The sequence below is a fragment of the Empidonax traillii genome, unplaced genomic scaffold (assembly GCF_003031625.1).
Source record: "Empidonax traillii isolate 1590-97213 ecotype Southwest subspecies unplaced genomic scaffold, ASM303162v1 scaffold750:size552251, whole genome shotgun sequence".
Taxonomy (NCBI): Eukaryota; Metazoa; Chordata; class Aves; order Passeriformes; family Tyrannidae; genus Empidonax; species Empidonax traillii.
In genome coordinates, this window is record NW_020955943.1 from 1 (window position 1) to 18045 (window position 18045).

Sequence of the window (18045 nt, forward strand, 5' to 3'; positions counted from 1 at the left end):
CAAGGGTTTGGAATGACAGAAGACACATGGATTTGACCTTTTTTTGTTAAAATGCCTAATTATGTTGTCTTTCCTACAGAATGAAATGCTAGAAGAAGGTCAGGAATATGCAGTCATGTTATACACATGGAGAAGCTGCTCAAGAGCCATTCCTCAGGTAAAATGTCATTCAAGAGACCGTTCCCACTCCCCAGCTTAAGTCAGAACAGGTTTAACAACCAGCATAGCATGTAACAATTAACATTCGGGATAAACATTTAAGTTTCTAGACAACTTAGGTAGTCAGTTCCAAAACGTCAGAGCTACGTAGTGTTTTCTTGATCTGTATTCAAAAATAAAACGCTGAGAATAGGTGATAAATCAGCCTTAAGTCAAGAATATTAAGATGTGATAGAAAACCAAACAAAATTATTACCATGAGCTGACTCCTTCCTTTACGAGGAATTTGTACTGCAGTAATTTTTGTTGTGAAATACAAGGAAAGCACATCCTGTAGTTTAAATATTTAGAGTGGAAGTCAGGTAATCTATTTTAATATCTAGTTCTGGCCCTATTTTAGTGCATGATTTTGAGCAAATGGCTTAATATGGAAAGAATATTGTTCTAACCATACAGAGGTGTTTGACAACTTAAGTACTTGCTGAGAGGTAATAGAAAAGTCTTGGATTTTTTTTTTTTTTACACACAACTAAGCTTAGAAGACTAGCATAAGATTACCAAACCTGTAAATTTTTGGCTTAAGTTTGCCTCTTTAGGATAATAGTGTATTTTTTCAGGATCTTAGTTTCTGAGGCTTTATCGTGGAAAGTTCCAAGTGTAATGATGTCTTTAATTATCCGCAGGTCAAGTGCAACGAGCAGCCTAACAGAGTAGAAATTTACGAGAAAACTGTGGAAGTTCTGGAGCCAGAAGTGACAAAACTGATGAATTTTATGTATTTTCAGGTAAAAGAAATGGAAACAAAATCTGTCAGTAAGCTTGTAATTCTATATTCCTATTTTGTATACTTGATAGTGTGTGTCCAGATACTGAACCTAGTCATTATACTTCAGAAAAAACCCACCATATACTCTTGCAGAAGGACAGAATTTCTAGTGCATATCCTAAATACTTCAGGCAATCTCCTTTAAGACTTTCAGCATAAAATCAAAGGTAACTGTGTATAGCCCCTATGCAGCACGTGAGGACAGGGATCTGGCACTTTAGGAAGAAAGGAAACAGAAATATAATGCGTTTCGCATGTACACATAAAAACGTCTCGGCACAGAGGCCATTTGCTAGAGAATGAGAGATCCACAAGACTGGACAACAGAGCAGCAGGTGCAGCTTGGCTATGGCAATTTATAATTGAGGCAAGCTAACCCAGTTGCTGTGACCTGCCAGCCACCCGAGCTGGAGAATAGCAGTCTGTCTTGCTTTCTCCTCCCTCCTGGCAGCTTGCCATTTATTTCAATGGACTGAGGATGTTTCCAGGCATTATTCAGAGCTGGAGCAGCTAGAGCCTGTGAGGGTCAGAGCACACAGGAAGAGGAGATTGAATGAAATGTAATATTTCCTGTCGTCTTCCCCAAGTGGGGAGTCTTCCTGAGTACAAACAATCTCCTGTCATTCAAGCAGATTAGTGCTCTAAAGTCAGAACAGATTCCTCTTTACAGTTGAAGTTGCTGTCTCTTTTGTATTTGCAATTTCCATCTGAAATGGCTCTGATATGTGCTTGGAAATAAGCTCTCAAATTAACATGTGCCATGATGACTTTGAGAGCTGGCATATACAGTGTGCTGTGGATTTTTTTTTGTTTGTGTTTGAAGGGAACATACTTATAATCTGCTTTTTAATATATGTACACTTTCTCACTAAAGAGCATCAAATCACTTGTCTCAAAGGGATTTTAAACTTTGTAGAATTGCAGAACAGTTTGGGTTGGAAGGGGCCCTGAAAGATCATCTAGTCCAACCCCCCTGCAGTGACCGGGGGTATTTTCAACCAGACCAGGTTGCTCAGAGCCTCATCTAACCTTGCCTTCAACACTTCCAAGGATGGGTGTGCATCACCTCTCTGAGCAACCAGTGCCTCACCACCCTCATTGTAAAAAGCTTCTCCCTTATGCCCAACCTAAATTGACCCTCTTTCAGTTTAAAACCATTGTTCTATTTTTTATTTATACTTTTATTACCTTTATTTGCAAAGAAGAACCTTGGCTCTTGTGTCAGGCAAGCTCTGTGGCAAAAATTACTGGTGACACTTGCAGCATACATCAAGTACATCAAGGCCTGTGCTGATGCCTTGCTAGTTTGGCATGCTTTAAACGTTTTTCTGCTTCAATGGAGCTTTTCACTGGACCAGCTCTGGGTACATGAAGAAACTTTTTCCCTGAAAACGTCGTGGCTTTTACTCCCCATTTCTTCTTTCTTTTGCCCCCACCAGAGAAATGCAATTGAACGATTTTGTGGGGAGGTGAGACGCTTGTGCCATGCAGAGAGAAGGAAGGACTTTGTGTCCGAAGCGTATCTGATCACACTGGGCAAATTCATCAACATGTTTGCGGTATTGGATGAGTTGAAGAACATGAAGTGCAGTGTGAAGAACGACCATTCAGCCTACAAGAGGTAAGTGGGAAGGAGAAACAGGACCTGGGTTTCTGCTGTCAGGATGCAGGCACCCCACGAGATGGCAGCAGTTGCTCTTTTTCTGACAGCTTTTTCTTCAACAATGCTCTCTTCGCGTGTGGGACACATTATCTTGAAACTAGGGGTGGATTGACTGCAGTTAGGCAGTTGAGTGCATCTGTTTTCTTCGTGCAGTTCTTCCAGCAGTAAAAGGTTTTTCTGCCTTTTGATGCCAAGCAGTCAAATACTTATGTCTTGGTGTATGCATATACTTTGTTCAGTAAAGCTTCTGTTTTTTTAAGTTTGAGAGGAAACTGGCTTTCTGGTCACTTGTGCTACAACCATTTTATACTATTTTATTCTTGGCATCCACTTTTGACATTTGTAGCTGAGAGTCGTTACACATTTTCTTAAGACAATTCAGCTTTGCTGTTTAAGAGCATTGTGACCATAGCTATAGCAGGGAGGGTAGGGCATGGGATATCAGTAGCCGAGTTTTGTACTTGAACTACCGGATGGTATCAGGTATTTTCTGTTGAACACAGTGGCCAGAGCAGCAGGGGAAGACAGCCTTTTTGCTAGCTGTAGCATCTGTGGTCTTTCATAAAGAAAACTATTCAGGCAATGACTAGCCAATTTTACCTATACTGCTTCTACTTACCTGATACTTAGTTTCTACCTCCACCTGTTGTAGTTGTTGTGCCTGGAGACCTCCTAAACTTACCCGGTTTGCCTTTTTTTTTAATTTGGAGATGTGCTTCTAGAGGTTAAAGCCTTGTTTTCTGGAAGACTGACCTTTCCTGGGTTGTTGTGTGGCTTGGATCTATAGAGCCACAGCTGCACCCATCAGTTGAAGGATATACCCAAGGCTTTTTGGTTTGGGTTTTATTGGAACTTTTAACTAGGGTCAAGTGGGGGATTTGGGATGGCAAACCAGTACATTTTGGATAAATGAAGTCCATTTCTTTTCTACTGAACTTTTCACCTTTTAAAAAAAAAAAAAAAAAAAAAAAAGTTCTCTTTTATGAAACAGGATCTTGACAGTTTTGAGTCCACAGCCTGTTGGAATAACTCACTGTTATAAAGCTGTGGCAAAAGAAGTACTGGCTGTGTCTGCCCAGTTCTCTTTCTGCTTCATTTGGGAGTTTGGTGGTGGAAGGTACACTGAGGTTGACAATCCTTTAGGATCAGTGAATGGTACGCTATTGTACTGGCACTTAAAGATGTGCTGATGACTTACAGTTCCCCTGACATATTCAGGGATGGGTGTGTTTCTACTGAGTGGGGATGGATTTGCTTACAAACAGTCCTGGCTAGGGGAAATACTGTTTTCCTTCTGTTTTTAAAGAGCTGCTCAGTTCTTGCGGAAAATGGCAGATCCTCAGTCTATTCAAGAATCCCAGAACCTCTCCATGTTCCTTGCCAACCACAACAAGATAACACAAGTAAGCTTTAACCATGTTTTTGCAAATTACCTAATGCTTTACAAAACTACTAAAACGAAACTCTTCCAGTTCGGTAGTAATTATTGTTCACCAGGAAGTATAATAGTTGACTAATATTCTTTCTTCTTTTTATTCCAGTCTTTGCAGCAGCAGTTGGAGGTGATTGTTGGCTATGAAGAGCTGCTTGCAGATATTGTGAATTTGTGTGTGGACTACTATGAAAACAAAATGTATCTAACACCCAGTGAGAAACATATGCTTTTGAAAGTAGGTTTCTTTTGGGTACAAAATGAAAAAGGAATGTTGAGACAGGACACAGATGTTTGAATTCCTGATTGTTTGTGGTTTTTTTTTTTTTTTTTTTAATTAACCAAATAACCCAAATTACTCCTTTTCCCACACTTTATTATACAACTTTATTATATTATGTGCTAAATGTATTTATAAAACTTCTAATCCATTTTTTTTTTTCATAAATTGAAATTGACCTAATTGAATCTATATCCAGTTCTATGGAATTATGTTTCTATGAAGTACAATGGCAGAAAGGAACTGCTACATTTTAGTTTAGATATGTGGCAAGTTTGTATAAAAAACTTTTGGAAGTGAGGCTGCACATCAAGTGTTTCAGGGAACAAGTAGGTTAAAATTAGGATAAATAAGTAAATTTTGTTAGCTTGAATATGTGCATGGAGTAAGAGGGTGGGAGGCAATATTAAGTGTGGTGGATATTAGCTCCATCTCTTGCTGTGGAAGAAAAGATAGAGAATAAGAACATAAAATATGCCTCAAATATTTTGCGTCACTTCAACATTTAACTTCTGAAGAGCTCTGTTTATTAGGACCAAATGAAAGCATCCTGAAACCATACACAAACTCTAGAGCATTTACCTTCTGTCTGCAGGGATGTCCAATGTGACTTTCATATTTAGACCTTTTGTTTGGTAAATGCTTGCTTAGAACACAGTTAGTGGCTGTACTTGACTCCTGTAAATACTAGATTATAACTCTGTGGTAATGAATAACTTGGACAAAATATAGTTAGATCTTTTTTGAATGCTCTGGAGCTCTTATGTAGCTCAACTTCAGGGTTGCACGAAAGCCATAAAAAACAATCAGTCAGAGATGTTAGATCTAAATTTCTGTTACAGATCAGTTTCCACATACAGAGTTATAGTAAAGTGCAAATGAAAAAAAAAACCTGTCTAAAATTAACCAGCCTCTAGTTTAAGAGGTGGGGTTTTTTGTATGCTAAAGCTTTATACAAACGAATAGCAACTTCTAAGGATAACTAATCAGGCTAATGTTAATGTAAAAACTATTAAATGCATTTAATAAAAGAATACTCATAAATGTATGTATTTGAAAGTATATTCTGTTTGAAGGAGGTTGGGTGTTTCAGGATTGTTTTTTTAAATGTTACCAGCAGGTTTTTACCTCTGAAAGTCCTTTTGTGAAAAGGTTTGATTTTTTTCTTTTTCAGGTGATGGGTTTTGGATTATACCTGATGGATGGAAGTGTCAGTAACATCTATAAATTGGATGCAAAGAAAAGGATAAATTTAGCCAAGATAGACAAGTACTTTAAGGTTGGTTAAGTGATTTTATGGTTATGTGATTTTAAAGGTAATTCCCCTTGCATTTTAAATATAATTAAATAGAATAAAGATCCATTTGGATTATACTATGGGTAAATAATGGTTTCCTTTCACTAAGATTTGTGTTAATAATTTATCTAATCTGATTTATTCCCTGTGTACAGCAGTTGCAGGTTGTCCCGCTGTTTGGTGACATGCAGATTGAACTTGCAAGATACATTAAGACCAGTGCCCATTATGAGGAAAACAAATCCAGGTAAGAGGGAGAAGGAAGCAGAGTGGAGCATCTGGGCTGGGTAAAGTCAGACCCTTGACTATTTTCATAATCACCTGGTAGTCTGTGGGTCTGTGGTAATTGATGGGATTTTCACCTGGTCATTGTTTTGGTGTGGGTAATTCAATATTAATGTAATTCCTGTAATAGATACAACTGAAGAAACAGGTTGTTTAAAAGCACTTCTATGCTGCTGAGCTCATTCTTGTATCTGTGACATTTCTTATTGCCTGAGTTGGAAGAAATTAATTTTATCCTGTACTAATTTAATTTTTATTTTTTCCTTAAATATGAAACTTTCTTTAAAAGAAATGAAGGATTTTACTAAGCAAGGTGAGCAGTAGTAGTGCATGGGTAAATAGGCATGTGTACATTGAACATGGAGCAGCAACTTAGCTTGTCTCCCCCCTCTTTTTTTTTTTTTTTTTTTTTTTTTTTTTTTTTTTTTTGGCTAGGTGTGCAGCCCAGCAAAATGTTTGGAAAATGCAGCCAGTTGTTGCATAAATGGTTCCATGGTTTATAGTTATTGCTTTGTTTTAGTGAACGTTTCTATGCTTCTCCAAGACCTTTCCTCCATGCAGTTACACGAATTCAGAATGTTGTGCTTTGCATTTTAATTCCTGCAGAAAAAAATATGTAACCTGCATGTAATTGCTAAGAGAAAATCAACAGCAATGGGCCTACTGAGCTACTAAAAATATGAGACTACTTAACATGATGTTCTTCGTAGCATGTTTTTTTACCTCTTGATAACATGTTAATAGTATTTAATAATGCTTTTTTTTATAATTGGGAGCATACTGTATGCTCTTCATAGTTAAATAAGAAAAAACATCCAAAGGTAGCTAGATGTGTCTTACAGCCTATACCTATACTTCTACCTGACCTTTCAAACCTTTTAGGTCTTGTTTCTAAGCGTATGCCCCTGAAGAGAGGTGCTGGTTTGTATTTCATAGCAACAGCCTTTAAAAAACAAAAAGAAAAAACCCCAAAACAGAAAAGGAAATTTTTGAGGGTTTTTTTCAGACTTGGAAGGAATGCTGTTTGAACTCAGGAGGGCTATTCATCACTAATGAATTGTGCAGGGCTAGAGGTAGAGGTGTGAAGAGAGCAAAGGCCTCAAATAGCAGAAAACGAAGATGTAAAAAAAACCCAAACCAAAAAGTAATGCATTGTGGATCTTTCTTTGCAGCATCAGTTGTGCTGTTTGCTGCCGAAACTGATTTATGTGGTGGTTTTTTTGTCTTCTGAAACAGATGGACATGCACATCTTCCAGCAGCAGTCCCCAGTACAATATATGTGAGCAGATGATCCAGATCAGAGAGGACCACATGCGTTTCATATCAGAACTGGCTCGTTACAGCAACAGTGAGGTGTGTGGGATTAGAGCTACATATGCATATTTCACATCACTCACTAACAGTTATTGTTGAGTATCTGAAGAGCAGGAAAACCTCATGGTAGGAAAATGGCAAAACTTGATCACCTGAGTCAGGAGAAGCTGGCTGCAGGGCTAGTACCCATTCTCTGCATTATATTTGCACTATTTAAATTTAAAGTAATAACGACACATCATGTGAAGTGCAATCTCCTTCTGCCTCTTTCCTTCTATATTTCTAGGATAAATACCCTAAAACCTTTGCTATGTCTCTTTTAGAATATGTTGTCTAGCCCTTACTTTAAACAGGTGCTTGTATCAGTTTAAATGAAACTAAAAATTAAGGGATTAGTAAAGGAAAACTGAAGTGCACATATATACACACATATATGTAATCTATGTAGAACATATAACTATGTGTATGTATATAATTGATGTCATGAACTCATCTGCAGTAATATTTTTGTCATTAGGTATACCAGTGATTTCCATCTCTTAACCAAAATCTGTGAAGTTTAGCTGTGTAAATCTCTGGAAGTAAAAGCTAATATTAATGAAGGTGTTGATATATATGATGCTGTTTTAATGCTTAGAAGAACTTTTGTAGAAATTTGGCTGTTGATGCTGGATACAGCATGTTCTGATGTGGTTTTGTTGGGATTTTTTCTGTTTAATAATGTTTTAGGTGGTGACTGGGTCTGGTCGACAGGAAGCTCAAAAAACAGATGCAGAATATCGGAAGCTTTTTGATCTCTCTCTCCAAGGCCTGCAGCTTCTCTCTCAGTGGAGTGCACATGTCATGGAAGTGGTATGTTATCTAAAAATATAACCAGGTGAAAAAGAGGTGGCTTAGTGAGGTTAGACAGAATAAAACAGCTTTTCTTTAATGGAATGAAAAATGCATGTTGTGTTTTCACAGAATCACATAATATTCTGAGTTGTAAGGGACCCACAAGGATCTTGTTCCCTTAAATCCCATCTTCCTTCACTGATTTTCTCCCTCTACTCCAGACTCCATTCTTAGAGGAAAGCCCATGAAGTTCTCAGAGTTTAGGAGTAATGTTGGTGCTTTGAAGATCCAGTAGCTTGTACAATCTCACACAGTATATTCAACTTTTTATATTCAAAGGATAGGCTGTCACCTGTAAACCTTCAGCAGGAGTTTTAATGTTGCTCTTGATATGTACATTTTGTAGAGTAAGACTTCATAATTTTCTACTTAATTTTCTGTGGAACTATCCACACTGAGATGCAGTCACCCAGGAGGTGGTAGAACGGCTCCAACTGGCTATGTTTAGACATCGCCACTTAGTAAGTTGAAGCATGTACAATCTTAAAACACAAAAATGGATGGAAAGGCTCCCATTGGCTTTAGATTAGGCTTTTAGACAAAAGGAAAGTAAATGCAGGGAATGGAAATTTGAGAGGAGATGAGGGAGGGGAAATAAGAACCTACTGAGTTGTTTCTCTGTATTGTAATAATTTAGTTTAAAAACATGCCAGTTAGAAAAGTGACTATTTTTTTTCAGTAAGAAGCTGCTTAAGGCAGAAATTGAAGAGGAAGATGCAGGTGTTCTTTTTATGCTGCAGACTTAGATAAAAGTTGCATGCCTTAGCTGCACCAAAATATGTGCTAGGAAGGGTTGAAACATGACTTACTGTATAAGAGAAGCCAGACTTGCTTCACTTCTGCCTCTGATGTCTCAGGGGACATCAAATAATTTGCACTAAATGAATTTGTGCAGTGCAGTCAATAACTAGAGACCCAGTTTTCTTTCTCTTCAATATTTTTAACTGCCTCTTTTAAAAGCTAGTAGGAGTCATGCTTTTTCCTGTATTATCCTATTCCTATTTAAATCAACAGTGTATTTTATGTTGAAAATCCTGTTCTCTTTTTCTCCTCTTAAGAGAGGTTGCTGTCACTTATTCCTGGCCTCTGCAGCTCCCAGACTTGCTCCCTTTATTTCTGTCATCAAAAATTGCTGCATCCAGGGTCTCTTCATAGTGACAATCTTCCCATTTTATCTCTGAAGAAAGTCTCTCATTCTTAGCTCTGTTTTTATCCTCCTCATCCCAGGACAGACTTTCTCTGAGCATCACAGGAGGGGTTTTTTTGAGTATTCTCACTGCTTTTCTTTGTCTGTCTAATTTGTATGGATTCCCATAAGTACTTCTTATGTAAGTTCAAATTCATGTTCACCCTCTCCCTATCCTCCTACTGAGAATTCATTCTGATATGGAGTATTCTAATTATTTATCTGTCTTCATATTCACTCAGTATCCATAAACCTAGTTACATGCACCATGTTCAGATAAAAAGTTTCAGCATATGTTTATTGTCCATCTTAATGCCTCCCAAAATACTTCATCTTTGTTTAATCATTTCCTCGGTGTCCTCTTTGTAGCACTTAGGTTGTAGGGTGTGATGCTCTGAAGAGAGCATCATAGGTAAAGGTACTATTGCTTTAGGTAAATCGGTACTATTAATCCAAATTTATATTGCTCTGTAATCTAACACTTATGCAAAGATGGTGTCAACCAGATCTTACTATTCCCTGAACTCAAACTGTGAAAATTTATATTTAAATGTGACTAGGATTTTACACTTGATGTACCCTAATGGATATTAGACCAGCCTGATAATGCTCGGGGACATTTTCAGCTGTGTTTGCAGTAACTGAAAAGGCAGTATTTAAGAGAAATGCATGCTGTGCAGATCATATTGTCACAGCTAATACAGTTATTTCCACACATTTCAGCCAATTAAGCTTAAAACTCCCCCGCCCACCCCCCAAAAACACCCCTGTGGTTTTCCAGTTGCTTTTTGAAATCTAAATGTAACTATTTGACCAAGTAGGAAGCTCCATGTGTAGGTGTATGGATTTTTTTTTTTCTTATGCTCTGAGGTGTTTCTGTGTTTCTCGTGCTTGAAGCAGAAAAGAAACTTCTGCCTATGCCAACATTTGCTCAGAAAAAAATACCCTGAAGTGCATTACCTGCTGCGTTTGAATTGAGTTTTTTGAGCTAATCTAGAATCTCTGGTTTTCAGGAAAATTGTTTAGGGAAATTATTTTTGGCACTTCTGCTAGATAGTAGTTTCAGAATTTATGCAGGGTTTGTGTATAGTACCAAATACTATTTTTCAGATATTCATGAAAACATGACAGTGTTTCTAAAAGCTATGTTATTTGTGTCTGGCTGGGGTTTTTTGTGTTTCTCAGGCATTTTTTTTAAATCTTTTGTTCCCCATCTTTTTTTTTTCTCCCTCTTCTGCTGTGCAAACTGCAGTATTCATGGAAGCTGGTACATCCAACTGACAAATACTCTAATAAAGATTGTCCTGACAATGCAGAAGAGTATGAAAGAGCAACAAGATACAATTACACTAGTGAGGAGAAGTTTGCTTTGGTTGAGGTAAGATAAATGTCTTTTTTTAGGGATTTTCCAAAGATTAATTCTGTACAAAGGAGAACATTCTCTCTAAGCATTTTCTATACCCATTGCAAAAAGACAGCCTGCCCTGTGCTGACTCTGAAACACCATGTGTTCCCCCATTCAATATATAGGAGGAGCACAGCAAAGCTATCTTTTGTAACTTAATTCCCCCTTTCTAATTGTCTGTATTTAAAAAAAAACATATTTTTGAACAATTATACAAAAAATACAAGAAAAATACAGTTGTTTGGATTTTTTTTTTTACAGGTGATTGCCATGATCAAAGGTCTTCAGGTGCTGATGGGACGAATGGAAAGTGTTTTCAATCATGCCATTCGTCATACTATTTATGCTGCTCTTCAGGACTTTGCCCAGGTCACACTTAGGGAACCATTAAGACAAGCCATTAAAAAGAAGAAAAATGTCATTCAGAGGTAGCATTCTTGTTTTCATCTCCTTCTGTACTCTTTCCCCCAAACCTTAGTAAATTTTTTGCAGAATTGCACGGCTGCTAAATTTTACCTCTTTAATCTCTATCCCCCTACTAGTCTGTTTGGCATTTGTAGTTAGCTTGATTGTATACATATTGGAAGTTGAAGAAGCTTGAAGTTGAAAATGAATGACTGCCAACACGGCTAAAGTAAGAGTCCAGGCTATCTTGAGCCTCTTAGGACTACTTCTGGAAGTCTCGTATTCCTTGTTGTTTCTTTTTATTTTAAGAAAATATAAATACAGTGATATTGAAAGCAAGATTAGTGTTTTTATTTTGAAGAAAGGTTTCACTGTCCATTTTATGATTCCAGTGTTTCCTCTCCTTGTCTCATGTTTATCCCATTTGATCTATTCCCTGTGTCTCTTAGCATTCTGCCTTATTTCTCAGCTTCTGCTGCTTTTGTCTTATTAGCCTTACACTCCTCCTCCAGTGCTCCATCTGCCCACACTGATTGGTGACATTTCCAAGTCTTATTTTTTTGTCCCTAATTATTTACTCTGAGAGTGGTGAGACACTGGAACAAGTTGTCCAGAGAGGTTGTGGATGCCCCATCCCTGGAATTGTTCAAGGCCAGGTTGGATGGGGCTCTGAGCAACCCAATCTAGTGGAAGGTGTCTCTGCCCATCTCAGGGGGATTGGAATTAGATGGTCTTTAAGGGCCCTGAACTATCCTTTTTTTGATAAAAAGCATGGAGTGATTATTTTCTGGATGTGTCATTCTTGAAGTTTTTGGTGAAATTGTTATTGGTTTGAGTTACCCTGAGCTCCTAAATGATGTTGCAAAGTTTCTGTGCTTGAAGGAGAGTGCTTAAGAAAAGTGAAGTGTTCTCATCGGCACACTTGGATGCACACCAGCCTAAAGTCACGTGGATTATGTTCAGTGTTTTGCAGGCCATAAGAAAGACAGTCTGTGACTGGGAAGCAGGTCATGAGCCATTCAATGACCCAGCTCTGAGGGGGGAGAAGGACCCCAAAAGTGGTTTTGACATCAAAGTCCCAAGACGTGCCGTGGGACCCTCCAGCACTCAGGTATTTTCCTGTCTGGTGGTTGTGACATCTGTCAACAATTATTGCATGAGATGTTTTCTATCTGTCCTGAACTATTTTAAAATTACAGGTTTTATTGTGTTTTTTATAAATGCTAAAAATCTACTCTGATTTATATTTACAAAATTATAGATACTTAACCAAGATCCTCTGTCTGGTTCACTGTAACTTTCTGCTCTGATGCATAATTTTTCCAAGTGTTGAATCTCTTCAGTTTGATTTCCTGGGAAAAAATATTTTCTCATTGAGCTCCTAATTTTTTTTAAATAATATTTTTGAACTATTTGAATTATTTATTTACTGACTGCCATCTCTGCTATGGCTGGTGAATTTTTTTTGTTAAATCCAATTATTCAGTAGATATCTAGTAGTTTTAAAATATGTTTAAAATATAAATGAATGCCTGGAAAATATGGGAGAATATTTGACTTCTGACAAGATCCCTCTTAGTGTTCAGTAATGAATGATAAAGCTGGTCTCTAAAATCTATCTAGTCTGCTGCTGCTGCTAAAACAAGAGGTATTTCAAGTGTTATCTGTGATAGTCATTGAAATCCCATATCTAGATGCTTGTTCTTATTACCTCCATATAATTCTCTTTTTTATTTTATTTATGGATTTGTTTGGAGATTGTATGGTCTGATATTCAGAGCTCATCTGAGAAAATGAGCACTTTGGGTGACAAATTAAAGGCAACTGTGGTTTGTGAAGACTATCTTTTAATATCCAAAATCTGTGGGAAAGAGAGCATGTATGGATAACAATCTTGGGTAATAAAGAGTTGCTTATTTTGTGATAAGATGGGTTTAATGAAGATTTTGTTTTTAAAATTGGAAAAAATTGTTTTTTGGGGAAAAAAAAGAGTTAAACATTACCACCAGTGGGCTTCTCCTGTGCTTTAAGGGCTTTGCTTCACCTGCTGCAATAGAGTATGTGGTTCTGTCTGCTTTTTCTGCTCTTGGGCTGGCACACTTGTCTTTCTTGACTGACAAGAGGAAGAGAGATCAAATACGTTGATTTTAGATAGTTTTCTTTCTCAGTTTCATGCAGTTCTAAAATGGCTGTGTAGGAACTGGTAATTGGTAATACTTGAAAATCTTTGTGAAATCACTTGATAAGCTAATGGCTCTCTGAGTGTCCTCTGAAATGAATGGGAACTTTTCCCTTTGCTCGAGGGAGCTCCATATTGCAGTGATTATTCTGAACAACCTTTCCATGTGACCTCCTCTGCATGCTTACTGTGCTGTTTTCCATTATTAACAAACTAACATGTTTTCTCTGCTTCTGTTTCCCCTTCCTTATTTACCCATGTGTTTTTATTAACGGATTCTCTTTCCCCTGCCTGCCCTCTGTTGGTTTTTAGCTCTTCATGGTTCGCACTATGACAGAGTCCTTAAACTCTGCTGAGCTGTTGAAGCAGCTCAAGTCTCTGGGATTGGAAAAGCTATTGCATGTGACACACAAGTTTCTGAGGCAGTCCTACATCTATCCGCCTCTTTTAAACTTTGGTGGTAAGATATTACTTATTACTTTTACTTCTTGTGGTGAGCTGTTCCACTGCAAATGGTCTGCTGCTAAGTGTCAGTGGAGGTCCCCTTGGCATGGGTAGGCATTTGTGCTGGTGCATAGGCTAGTGTTGCATCAGTTCCTCTTGCCTGAAAGGCTTTTATCCACGCAGTGTCAGTTTTCAATTTGAAGTGGAGCAGTCGCTTACTGATAGTAATTCTCAGTGTTGCTCAACTAATGTACCATGTGTATTTTCCTTTTTCCCCTCCCCCTTTCCACCATAATTGTTTCCTTTAATGATACAGCTTTACATGGTGAGAACTATGTTAGAGTCCCTCATTGCTGACAAAAGTGGTTCCAAGAAAACCTTGAGAAGTAGCCTTGAGGGGCCCACCATATTGGACATAGAAAAATTCCATCGCGAGTCTTTCTTCTACACTCATTTGATAAATTTCAGTGGTAAGATACGTAGATGATCAGTGTCCAGCTTAGCATGTCCTAACACCTCTAACACGACCTGGAAAATGTTTCCGATTGCCTAAGTCCACTTACCTTTGGGTTGCTTATCAAAAGCCTTCGTCTGTCCAGACTTTTTCTGAGACATGGTATTTAGTATTGTGGTGGGGTTTTTATTTTGACTTGTTATACGTTTGTTTATGATGCGTCAAATTTTGTATTGTTGCTCCTTTCTCTATTTTCTTTATGTATGTATTTATTTAAACAAGGGACAGATAAGCCTATGCACATGGAAATTTTTAAAAGGAAGTAGTTTTTGTGTTTTGGAAGATTTTTTTTTTCGTTTTTGTTTCAAGTACAGAAGAAAAAATTCTCTGTTGTGGTAAATTTGATGTCATTTCACTACTCTTACTATTCAGTTAATTGTAATCGGAAACATGCTGTCCTAAAGAATTCACCTACTGACATTGAGTGTATCTAGTCTTTGTCATCACCATGCTGTGTTGTCTTTTATTTTTGTTTTGCTACTGGTCTCCTTTACCCTCAGAGAAGGGGGAGCCTGTTAATGTCAGTCATAATGCTACTGGGGAACAGCACTGCAAAAGGTCTTCAGAAGGTCTTAGTGTAAAAACTTCATTCCTGATTTAGTTCTCAAGCCTTCTGCAAAAAAGGATTGTGTCACGTATTTTCTGCAGAGATGGGAAGCACACCTCTTTGCCCTTGACAGCACCCTTAGGAACCTGTTGGTTTAATCCCTACTTCATGTGTCTGTCTGTCACTTCCTGCCGATCTAATCAACAGGAATGTGTGGAGTGATTCAGTCCTCCATAGGCAGAGATGGCACTGGTGGATCCAGTGCAATTTTGTCTCCTTCGCCTGCTGCTTCCCAAGTTCAGTGTATGGCTTTCTTAGTCCCCAGCTCAGAAATTAAACTAAAAAACTTTACTGGCGTACGTTGTTTCTCTGTTTAAATGATAGTCTGGTCCACTTCCACTCTTTTTCTGTAATAAGGCACCACTTTGGGGGCCAATGTGGAGTTCAGAACTCTTTAGAAAGTCACGGGCTTGATGTTTTGGATTTGTTTTACATATTTGACCTGTGTATAGCTCTAGTGACTCACACCTGCTTTTTTTGTTTCACATTGCATCATCAGAATTGCAGTTGTATTGTACCTAATGTATTTTTATAAGAAGTGTAATTCTCCCTTATTTATTCTGAAAGAAACCCTGCAGCAATGCTGTGATCTGTCCCAGCTGTGGTTCAGGGAATTCTTCTTAGAGCTGACTATGGGCAGAAGAATCCAGTTTCCCATTGAGATGTCCATGCCTTGGATTTTGACGGATCATATTTTGGAGACAAAAGAGGCATCAATGATGGAGTAAGACCCACTTGTGCTCTTCCACTGAAAGTTTATTCTTAACAATTGCCATTCCTTATTATAATGTAACTGCTTTCAGTGGTTTTAACCAGTAACCATTGAGAAGGTATTCTAAACCTTTGTAAAATTTTCTACTTCCATTTACCCGTTTCCAGATTCTTTTAAGTTTTCTTCTTGAAGGGAGTAATTGAAATGCTGTACCTTTCATATAAGTATCATTGCACCAGCCGCACACTTTGTTCCCTGAGTGAGTTTTCCTTACTTACCCTTCAAAAATACCAAATATAATGTATAGTGGTAAAAGCCTAGTTCCGTTTTGATGGAAAGCTACATCTAGGAAACAAATTTTAAACAGCAAAAACTTATCTACGCCTTTCCTTGAATACTTTCTTAAAGGACAAATTGTGATACTTTTTTATATAAATTAAAAAAGAAAAGATCCTGTTTGTGTGAACCACATGTAGATTACAGTATTGACTGGCTTGCCACATCTTGACTACTCCCTGCTGAAGAATCATAACTTTCATACGCATATAACTCTCTTTTTTTTATTCTTTTTCATTCAGGTATGTTCTCTATTCTTTGGACCTTTACAATGACAGTGCTCATTATGCACTTACAAAATTTAAGAAGCAGTTCCTCTATGATGAAATTGAGGCAGAGGTAAAGTAACCTTACCTACTGGAGAAAAATAAGTGTACCTGAATATGAAAATGATGGTAAAGGCAGAGACCTATATAAGAGATTCAGAACAGTTGGAGATAACAAAAAAACTGAGTAAATTGACCAGAAGATGGGTAGCTAACTGGTTAGGTGATATGTTGCAAGAAAACCTGTAGACTTGTGCAAAGTGCCTCACATTAATGCCGAAAGCTGAATGTCATGTTCTCTTATACTGGGAAATTTGGATGTATTAACTTTCTCGTTTCTGTTTGATAAATAGTGGGAGGTCTTGGATAAGCTCCCCTCTTTTAATTTTAAGTACCTCTAAATGCACATTTTTTTTTCCCTCAAGGTAAACCTGTGTTTTGACCAATTTGTCTACAAGCTGGCAGACCAGATATTTGCATACTACAAGGCAATGGCTGGCAGGTAGCTATTCCAGTAGTGGGAACTTTTCTTCACACGTTTCGGCTCTGCTTTGCTGTTTAATGTACTTTAAGCATTTTCTTCCTTTCTCAATAGCCTACTTCTGGATAAGCGATTGCGTTCAGAATGCAAGAATCAGGGAGCAACCATTCAGCTGCTGCAGTCCAACCGCTACGAGACACTGCTGAAACAGAGACATGTGCAAGTGAGTTAACTCCTACTGTGTTGTTTTGGAGTTGCTTGGCAGTTTTCCAATGGTGTTGATTTATGTAGGTAAACCAGATTCATTGTGTGCTTTATGTTCTGTCATCTGCATAACTGAACACTTGAGATCTGCTTTTTTGTCATATGAAGGAGGAAGTTAAGAAAAAAAACAACCTTAAAAGATCCTGTTTTAATGCACATGTCTGTTGCAGTTAAGCAAACACAAGCCAAATAGGAATGTCACGGGTGGTAGCATTGTCTTCCTAGTAATGCCTTTCACCAGTTTTCAATATGTTGTTGGCACAATGTCATGGAAGCATAAAATGCTGATATAAATACTTAAGTGTAAATGCAATGTGTAATTTTACTGCCTTTTGTGATAATTGGGATGTAAATTTTAGTACTTCATTTGTTCATGAATTTATAAATTTTGTCCATCTACTTTGTTTCAGTGTGTTTGGAATGCAAGTTCACAGTGTGAGAGTCTGTTAATTAATCTGTGGAGTCTCATAGTCCTTGTAGAGTTTGTCTCATAGTCCTTGTAGAGTTTGTCTCATAGTCCTTGTAGAGTTTGTCTCATAATCTGACTTTCAGTTCAAAACTTCATAGCGTGTTTTTCTTTAGCTTCTTGGCAGGTCGATCGACCTGAATAGACTGATCACTCAGCGCATCTCAGCAGCCATGTACAGGTCAATGGAACTGGCAATTGGCAGATTTGAAAGTGAGGATTTGACTTCCATAGTGGTAAGTGTTGTGCTGTAGTTTTGCCAGGTGACTGACAAGTCAGTCATGGTCTAGATGCTAGTTTTGTTTTGGTTTAATGTAATGTATTTTAATTAAATTTTTATTTCCTTTATTTGCGTTGAGAATCGTAAGTATCTAGTGATTTTTTTTAAAATATTTTTTTCTTCATTATGAATTGTTATTTGTGTTTTAATGGCAGAAGCATTAGGACTTCTAGCTTTTGCTGGAAATCCTCTAAGTATACGCTAAGCAAATAGTTGGACAGTCACTCCTGAAATAAGAAGAGGCTGAATGACAAACAGGCAAACTTGTCTATCCTAAACCTTAGTTAAATATATATAAATGGAAAATAATTTAAGCAGCCCCATTAGAAGAATAACAGAACTCTTTGTT

The 18045-nt window shown here is 37.6% G+C and overlaps 1 protein-coding gene across 2 annotated transcripts in view; it reads left to right on the forward strand.

The window, feature by feature from the left end:
- The first annotated feature begins 71 nt into the window (after window positions 1–71).
- Window positions 72–18045, forward strand: part of CYFIP1 (cytoplasmic FMR1 interacting protein 1) — a 53580-nt gene continuing 35606 nt past the window's right edge. Inside the window, exons 1-18 of one of the 2 annotated variants that reach the window (XM_027900799.1) lie at window positions 72–157; window positions 843–944; window positions 2425–2606; window positions 3955–4051; window positions 4190–4318; window positions 5535–5639; window positions 5813–5904; window positions 7179–7296; window positions 7987–8109; window positions 10590–10715; window positions 11004–11170; window positions 12111–12258; window positions 13639–13786; window positions 15459–15615; window positions 16182–16278; window positions 16631–16707; window positions 16801–16909; window positions 17533–17652. In XM_027900799.1, the coding sequence (XP_027756600.1) occupies window positions 86–157; window positions 843–944; window positions 2425–2606; window positions 3955–4051; window positions 4190–4318; window positions 5535–5639; window positions 5813–5904; window positions 7179–7296; window positions 7987–8109; window positions 10590–10715; window positions 11004–11170; window positions 12111–12258; window positions 13639–13786; window positions 15459–15615; window positions 16182–16278; window positions 16631–16707; window positions 16801–16909; window positions 17533–17652 (2169 nt within the window). In that variant the 5' untranslated portion in view covers window positions 72–85. Of the gene's footprint in view, window positions 158–842; window positions 945–2424; window positions 2607–3954; window positions 4052–4189; window positions 4319–5534; window positions 5640–5812; window positions 5905–7178; window positions 7297–7986; window positions 8110–10589; window positions 10716–11003; window positions 11171–12110; window positions 12259–13638; window positions 13787–14086; window positions 14241–15458; window positions 15616–16181; window positions 16279–16630; window positions 16708–16800; window positions 16910–17532; window positions 17653–18045 lie in introns of both variants that reach the window. The other variant, XM_027900798.1, reaches the window with a different exon arrangement.